This window comes from Andrographis paniculata, unplaced genomic scaffold (genome assembly GCF_009805555.1).
Source record: "Andrographis paniculata isolate CXL003 unplaced genomic scaffold, ASM980555v1 Contig52END, whole genome shotgun sequence".
NCBI lineage: Eukaryota > Viridiplantae > Streptophyta > Magnoliopsida > Lamiales > Acanthaceae > Andrographis > Andrographis paniculata.
Window position 1 is genome coordinate 8,471,095 of NW_026137587.1, and position 8,445 is coordinate 8,479,539.

At 32.0% G+C, this 8,445-nt stretch overlaps 1 protein-coding gene across 2 annotated transcripts; it reads left to right on the plus strand.

The window, feature by feature from the left end:
• The first annotated feature begins 542 nt into the window (after positions 1-542).
• Positions 543-2,642, plus strand: LOC127253962 (seipin-1-like). Of its 2 annotated transcripts, none has more exons than XM_051278780.1 (2): positions 543-1,622; positions 1,865-2,642. In XM_051278780.1, the coding sequence occupies exons 1-2, from the start codon at positions 669-671 to the stop codon at positions 2,381-2,383; spliced, it is 1,473 nt and encodes a 490-aa protein (XP_051134737.1). In that variant the 5' UTR covers positions 543-668; the 3' UTR covers positions 2,384-2,642. The 2 variants fall into 2 exon arrangements, with proteins under 2 accessions (XP_051134737.1, XP_051134738.1); XM_051278781.1 differs by having other exon boundaries at positions 1,861-2,220.
• The last annotated feature ends 5,803 nt before the right edge of the window (positions 2,643-8,445 follow it).

The following is an 8,445-nucleotide window of genomic DNA, read 5'->3' on the forward strand; positions in this document are numbered from 1 at the left end:
AATTAAAAAAATTATAAAAAAATAACAAAATAAAAAATAAATCCACATGTCCGTCAAGTGTCGCTGACCTGGCGGGACACCTGGCGGACACGTCACCTCCGGCGAGCCATGCGGGCGTCTCCGGCGCCGGAGAACTAAAATAGCGAAAGTTTTTCACTTATTGGACTAGTTTGCGACAAGCTCCACTTACAGGACTAAAATGATAAAAAGGTCGGGACTAAAAAAAACAGTTTACTCTTTATTTTATAAAGAACTAATATACGCACTACTTTGCCCGGTGCATCTTGTGATGTTGTGCATATTGTAGCAAGTTTCTTGTCAGCGTCGAGGAATTGCCTTGCAACTTACGGGTGTATATATATATATATCTGCTTTATATACGTATATACGTATATCCACGTACACAACTTCATCGCTAAAAGACAATGTAGATTAGCCACTTGTCTTTAGCATCCCAAGAAGATGCTTTAAATTTCCCCACTAGCTCGCGGCGTCTCTGATCAATTTCTTTCTATAAAGTGATTGCCTCACGCTAGAAATTAATTAAATCCAATTTGCGCTGAAGACACATTTCATAATTTCTTACACCGGCCAGACAGCTATATATACACCATCAATCCATCGCTCGAAACGAAACGAAACCAATCCTATATATATATATATATAAAATGGGCGACCCGGTTCTTGCAGCAGCAGCAACAAAAATTGAGGATGAAAACTACGAGGTGGATGCACCATCGTTATTCCCATTTGGTGATTACAACAACATTAACAGCAGCAGCACTGCAGGGTTTTTTGAAGGAAATATCATCAAGGATTCATTGCTAATCCATGCAGCAGAGAAGCTGCTCCTGTCCCGAAAATCCGGACCGTTGGATTTGTCCAATTTCGATCCCCCTTCTAGTCCCAATCATGATCCGAAACAGCGCAACAAGCTGCCGCTCTGTAAGAAGTTATTCTTCGACCCTAAGCCTGAAGAAGATGTCAAAAACTTTCCACTTATAAGTAGCAGTGATACTAATACTAATATTGGCACTGTGATAATTACTAGCTTGGCTGCCTTGCTATTCAAACTCGCGGGGTATCAGCTCACCCTGTTCCTCCGGTTCTTCCTCACGCTACTCCTCCCCATTTGCAGCAACAGCAGCCGCTGCTTCCTCAACTTAACTTGTGTGATGTGCGCAGTAGTGTCCCCATTCCAGGCGCTGGTACGAACTGTCCGAAAGACTCTGAGAGCGAGGAGGGCGCCGACCGGCTGCTGCAGTAATGCAGGGATTACCTCTTTGTGGATGAGGTGCGCAGCGAGGTTGTCTCGGGGGCTGGTGTGCGCCGTCTGCACATGGATGCTGCTGGTGGGGCTTCTGATTGTGGGGTTCACAATAAGCGGGATCCTAATGGGGACTGTGGTGGAGAGGTCCGTGCACGCCAGGGAAGCTCTGAGCTTCGACTACACCAGGAGCAGCCCTGCAGCTGCTGTTCATGCACCACCACCACCTGATTCTTCGTCCAACCGCCGCCCAGCAGTTTTCAAGACCACCATCCCCTCTCATCATAAGCTGTGGATTACTGTTTCTTTGACATTGCCTGAATCCGAGTACAATAGAAACCTTGGTATATTTCAGGTAGGTACAATATATATGTGTTAATATTTGATTAACTTCCAAGCATGTATTAATTTATCTCTGTATATGTCGTCATCATCATCATAATAGTAATGTATCGTTGAGTATGTATATATATATTTCATGCCTAGCTAGCTTTCTAATTGCAAAAACTTTTAATTAATGGTTTGTGGCCGGGTCTGGTCTGATGTATGTAAGTTTCTGTGTTGTGGAATAATATACTGGATTATATAATAAGCTAGGTTCGAGTGGAGAGCTGGTTGTCTACCAAGAGAGAATTAGTGACCTCAAACTGGAGCCAGCCCACGATGCTGCGATACAAGAGCAACGCAATCCGCACCATGGAGGCGCTACTCCACAGCGTGCCAATCCTAATGGGCTTCAAGTCCCAAGTCCAGACCCTAGAAGTTACAGTGCCGCCTGCCGCACTGATCACGCAAGCATACGATCAACGTCGTCGACAGCCGCCCGCCGCCAGTAGCTGGTTCCGAATAACCCTAGAACCAAGAGCCGAGTTTCAGATGCAGAGGCGGTGCAGCAGCAGCAGCAGCCGTTCAGCTGATGGTGTGCCCCAAATATATGGCGGGTCTTTGGAGATAGCAACTGAGTTGCCTCTGATGAAAAGGGTGTTGTGGGATTGGAGGCGGACAATCTTCGTGTGGGCTGCTCTGGGTTCGTTCGTCGTGGAGATGGCCATACTACTCTTGATCTTGATCTTAAGCTTAAGCTGGAGATCAGGTGTGAGTCGTCGTGGAATTTGAAGGGGGGCGGTGGTGGGAGGAAAAAGAAGATGGTATATTAGTGGAGGAGGCATGCATTCATATTCATGGAATGATCAGAAGCCGCAGCAGGTTTCCTTCAATTAATTAATTACAAATAATTAAAGGCAATTTGCTTGGGACCATGCATGCATTACTCTCATTCATGATTTGGTAATGCTGGCTTAACTAATACTATATACTATTGAGCACGTACTAATCATTCATTAATGCTGCCTTAGCCTTGCATTGCTTAATTCACTACAAAAAAAAAATAAATAAATATAGAATAAATTGAAATTTAGCTAAAATAAATTTGTAGCAAAATATAATAATTCATAGCAAAAATAGTTTTGCCACGAAGCTTATACCACGTTAGTAAATATTTTTTTTGTGACGAATATGACTTTCGTAACAAATAAAATAAGTTTTTTGCAATGAAAATTAAGAAAAATTATATAGTTATGAAAATATGATTTCGTAACTAAAGTTTTTTTACTATAAAATTAAAATTCATAACAAAACAGTTTTAGCAACAAAATATGAAAAATAATTTTATAACTGAAACATTTTTTCTATGAAAATAAAATTTTTAGCAAAAATATTTTAACGACGGAATTAATTTTCTAGTACATATTTTATTTTTAGCGAAAAAATAATAATTTTTGTTGCTAAATGACACGTTTTAACTGTAAAAATATTTCGAAGTTAAAGATATTGTAACTAATTAGATATTTTTTTTTAATGATTCTATTGAGTGGATTGTCCTTTCACTTTATATATAATGCACGTGTAATGGTATATTTGCAATTTAAATAACGTTAAAGGTATTTTGGTATTATTGTGTGATTACTTTCTAAAAAATAAAAAATAAATAGTTTGAAGTGAGATTGACAAAAATGATAAAAAATAATAAGCATCTGTCGTCCAAATCTTTTCTCATTTTCTTTTTTTTCTTTTCTTTTTTTTTTCATCTAAATTTATTCTTCTTTCCTTTTTAGGAATAAATACCACATTTTTTCTTTTCTTTTTTTATCCAAAAAGGTAAAAATATTTATTTTTACTTATTATCTTATAATTTGTGGTCGGTCAAATGAACACACAATTGAATAACGAAGAAAATACTTTGAATTGAAACGGACGAAGTATATAATATCACTGCATGCTCATATTGATTATATATATATTAATATTTTTTTTATTTGGAAGAAATTTTCTTAATAAATTATATGTAGTCTCCGATGTTACGGATAAATACAAATTGATAAAAAAAATTGTATCAATGATAAAAAACTATATTGCTATAATATTTTTACTATTGATCACTAACAATTTTCTTTTAAAAAAAACTTTGAATTTGTTTATTCAATTTATTTTTGAATGGTACAAATTTTTCACAATTATTATAAAAATATATTATATATATACATTTTAATACAATATAATATGTATATTTTATCTATCCAAAAAAATTAATAATTAAATACAAAAAATAATAACACATTCATCCAAAAAAATACAAAATTAACAGATGTTTTATTGACTACCATTGAAATAATATTAGTAAAATATAATATTTTTAACAAATAAAAAATAACAAAATAACAAAGTACTTTGATTTTTAGATTTTTAAAAATAAAAAATAAAAAAAAAAAAAAAAAAAAAAAAGGAGAGGAGACGACGAGAAAGACGGCCCGCCGGCGGGCATCATTGTCGGCGGTCCAACGGTAAATAGTTTTTAAATACATAAATAAAATCTACATATCATTTTTGAAACAATTGATGTTATTTTCATTGTTGCAGTCAATATCTCCGTCAATTTACATAAATAGAAGTCGCCGTTGCTGTCCGCAGGGGCGAATCTATTAAGGAGCAATGTTGGGCTGCAGGCCCCCTTCCCCCACCCCATCCTCCTTTAATTTATTTATTTATTTTTATATATTTTTAAATATATATATAAATATAGAAAAAATGATTGGAATAAATAATAATACTAATAATAATTTTAATTATAATTTTTTTTTCTAATAAATATGTATTATTATTTTTTATTTTATAAAAATTCAAAAATGAATTTTTACAATATATAGTTAGAGCCGTCAAAATGTGTTGAGCCCGTCGGGTTGGTCCGCCCCGTCTTACTTTTAAGGAAGATTGGGTTGTGATATTTTAAGCCCGTTAAAATGCAGGCCTAAATGGGCCAACCCGCATAAGCCGCAGGTTGACGGTGGATTAACCCGTAGTGGGGCAGGTTAGCCCGCGGGTCAAGTAAATATAATAATTAGTATTCATCCGTCTAACTAAATTTATTTTTTTACAATTTCTTACGGTCACGTTAAAAAATTATAATAAAACTAATCAAATATTAATATCAGAATATATTTTAATTTTATATAAATTACAAATATATCATTATAAATACAATTAATTTATAAATAACGTACGAAGAGTAAAAAATATCAAAATCATCATGTACATGTTATTTAATAAATAAGATATGATTCTTTTTAATCTACTACTAAAAAGAAATATTTTAAGTTAATAAAATAAAATTTATATTATCATTAGTTTAAATAAATTATCAATATTGTCTTACATGTTGTTTTTCTTCTCTAATTCCATTATCCATGTCAGTGTTATTTGTTTCGTTTTTTCATCATTTGTTTTGTTCGTCTTTCATATTATTATTTTATAATTTTACAAATTCATAAAATTAATTATGATTTATTTTTAAAATCGAGTATTTCTTATTATTATTATTTTTAAAATACACCAACTAATAATATTTAGAATTGAGAATTTTTATATTATGTTATTTATTTTAAAATATTTATTATTTAAATTTTACAATAAAACTATTTTTAACAAATTTTAAATATTAATTACGAAAATATTTAAAATATTAATATTCTTTTAATATTTTTAAAAAGCCCGTGGGCTAACCCACTTAGCTCGCCACTTGCCGGTGGGTTGGATTGGGTTGATGAAATTTTGATCTGCCCCGCCGCGGGTTGGCCCGCAAACAACCCGCTTATTTGCGGATTATGGTGGGTTGTGAGTCAATCCGCCCTACTAACCCGTTTTGACAGGTCTATATATATAGGAAATAAAACTATCTTAAATATTATTTTGTAATATTTTTAAAATATAACAATTAGAAAGATAAAATTAGTTGGACAATAAATAGACATATAAAATATATTTCTTCCATTTTAAAATAATAATTTATTTTGTTTTCGTCTAAAAATAATAATTTTATTTTCATAAATAATCATATCATCATAAAATTATTTATATATTTTTTATTATTTTTATATAAATGTCGCAAATACACTATTAATGATATTTTAGTTTTTTTCCTATCTATTTTATCTTCATTTTAAACATAATATTATTATTTCTTAATTCCGAGCCAAACTCAAATGTCATTATTGTTTCGAGACCGGGAGAGTATTTTGTTAGTTTAAAAAAATAGTCCCCCTCTAACTTGATCCTAGTTCCGCCACTGGCTGTCCGTACCTCCGCTTGTTGCCTCCATTGTGTTCTCGGGTGTGTTCGCAAAATGATGATGAAAGATTTTAATACTGAATTTTAATTTAGAATTCACGATAAAACTTTATTAAGTCTCGAATTGCATTGTAAATTGAAGATATAATACAACTCCATTGCTAATTTGGTGGGTTATAAGTGATGTATAACTTTCGATTGCTAATAGCTATGGAAGTCAACTTCGTCATGAAAAATTCATTACAAAAACATTTTTTTTTTTGTAATGCAATCTTAGTTATTGATGAAAATTAGTTTCTTTAGTTGGTATTTGCTTAGTAGTTCTAATAGCGACTATTATTTTTTAGAGCATACATAGTAGCTCACATGTCGAAATCTTTCTTCAATTTGTGGAGGCATTATCTCTCTTCCATCGAGATAAAACTCATGCATTGGCCTTATTTTTATAACTGAAATTTCGATACAAAATCAACTAAACCCGGTGTAGGCTAAGCTCAATCCTAGCCGAGTCGCTCAATTCTTTCCTCCATGTTTTCTCTTTCCTCATTTATTCTCTCTCTCTTCTTCCCCAAGCCCGTCACCGCCGCTCACAGGTCATCGCCCGCCGACCTACTCTCCTTCTTCTTCTTCAACCACCACGGCTATCGGCTTGCCTCCTCCGCCATCTTGCCTTCCACCGCAACCCTGTTGTCATTCTCTTCTTATATGCGAAGTAATTTGCATTTCTCTCTCTTCTTCTAAAAAACTTCAATTTTGCTTGTAAAATTGTTGGACAAATTATTATTATTATTTTTAAAAAATTTGTTGGATAATTTTAACAAATTTAGGGTTTCAGTATAGATTATTTTGGTGGTTTTTAGTTCTTTCTCTTCTTCTGCATAAACACATCCATGTGAAGTTTACACACGATCATCTTGTGTTTTGATATAATTCGACTAGAGGATGATGAATTGCGGAGCCACTATAGCAATTTGAAAACAACTATCGATAGATTTAAAATCAAAGTTGAACATGTCATTTGACAAATGTGTAATGGAAGCTTTTACTGCCGTGAGCCATTGTTTGTGCTCTTAGCAAGGCATTACACGTTGCGTATGGATTTAACTTTCAACCGTTCAGGAATCTTTTTAAGAAAAAAATTTCAGAAGCAAGTATATAAGTCTTTTGGCAAAATTATCCATAACTCTCATGTGATTTCGAAATTTAGCATAATCCTTCATGTACTTAAAAATTGCATTCACTCCTTTATATTTTTAAAAAATGTTGCATTAAACTACTTTTTACATTTTTTTTTTATGATAAGAAGATGATTTTTTATCTACAACTGTTTTTAAAGTATAAGGGAACGTAATACAATTTTTTAAGTTTATGGAAAATACGCTGAATTTTAAAACCACGTGAGAATTATGAGCAATTTTACCTTATTATTATTTTTTTAATGATGATAATTTATTATTTCAATAGCTTTTTACTTATAATTTTTAATAAATATCAATAAAAATATAATGTTCAAATATATTTTAGCTGATATATATCATTTGATGGTTGTTTGAATAACGTTTGATCGATTGATTGATGTTTATTGAATAAAATAATTGTCGATATTTTTATTCGAATTTGGAATATAATTGGATATATATATATATATGTGATTTTGGACGGAATTTTGGAGATTTATAAGAAAAACTTATATAGATTGATTTTGAGATTGATTGAGAGAGAATCACGGGTCAAGTGAAAGAAATTATGGAAATAGTTTTTTTTTTTTTTTTTTTGGTTTTTTTCCTCTTTTGGTCTCTTACCTTCGGTATTTTTGGGGTTTGAGATCAAATTTTAGGAGAATGGGATACCATATTAGAAAAAGGGGATTGAGCTAATTCGACACAAACAGATCATTAAAAGAAAAAATAGCATGAGAAAAATTCCACATAATTCAAGAAAGAACAGTTGATTTTATGTGTAAATTTTTGTGAGTTTTTCTTACAATATTGTTTTTGATTTCTTCGGAAAAAAAAAATTCATTCATTTTTTAAAAAACTTTATGGTGGAAACTTGAAATAAAAAGATTGAGATTGAGTCTAGTCTCATTGAATTTTCACAAGAAAGTTTTTAGGAAAATGTTAAAATATTTTGCGAAAACTCTAAAACTTGCGTTGATCGTCAAAATAAGACTTATATATGGACTCTATTGACTCAAATCTAAATAACGTAATCTAATGGATACGACAAAATCTAAATTAAAATTTAACAAATTTAAAACTATATATCGAAAATCTTTCGAGACACCCTCTCAAACTCGAATGGGATTGCAAAAACCAATTTGAGTAATCTCGACAGTAAAAACACAATCAACCAAGCATAATGGATGCATCATAATTTATTCTTATTTAGGCATTTTTTATTTGAAAAACAATTGTATTAAAATAATTACTGATAGTAAATGAATCCGAAATTGTTACTTGATGTAGGTCACGATTGGTAAGACTCAGACTCAGCGAACAAATTGTATGTTTCATCTTTTTTATCTTCTATGATTTGTGTAATGTATTTGCTAATTG

What these genes read in the sequence shown, in the direction of transcription:
- LOC127253962 (XM_051278780.1), top strand. Translation starts at nt 669, where the DNA reads ATGGGCGACCCGGTTCTTGCAGCAGCAGCAACAAAAATTGAGGATGAA. An exon ending in GAAACCTTGGTATATTTCAG is followed by an intron (nt 1,623 to 1,864) that starts GTAGGTACAATA and finishes ATAATAAGCTAG; the next exon opens with GTTCGAGTGGAGAGCTGGTT.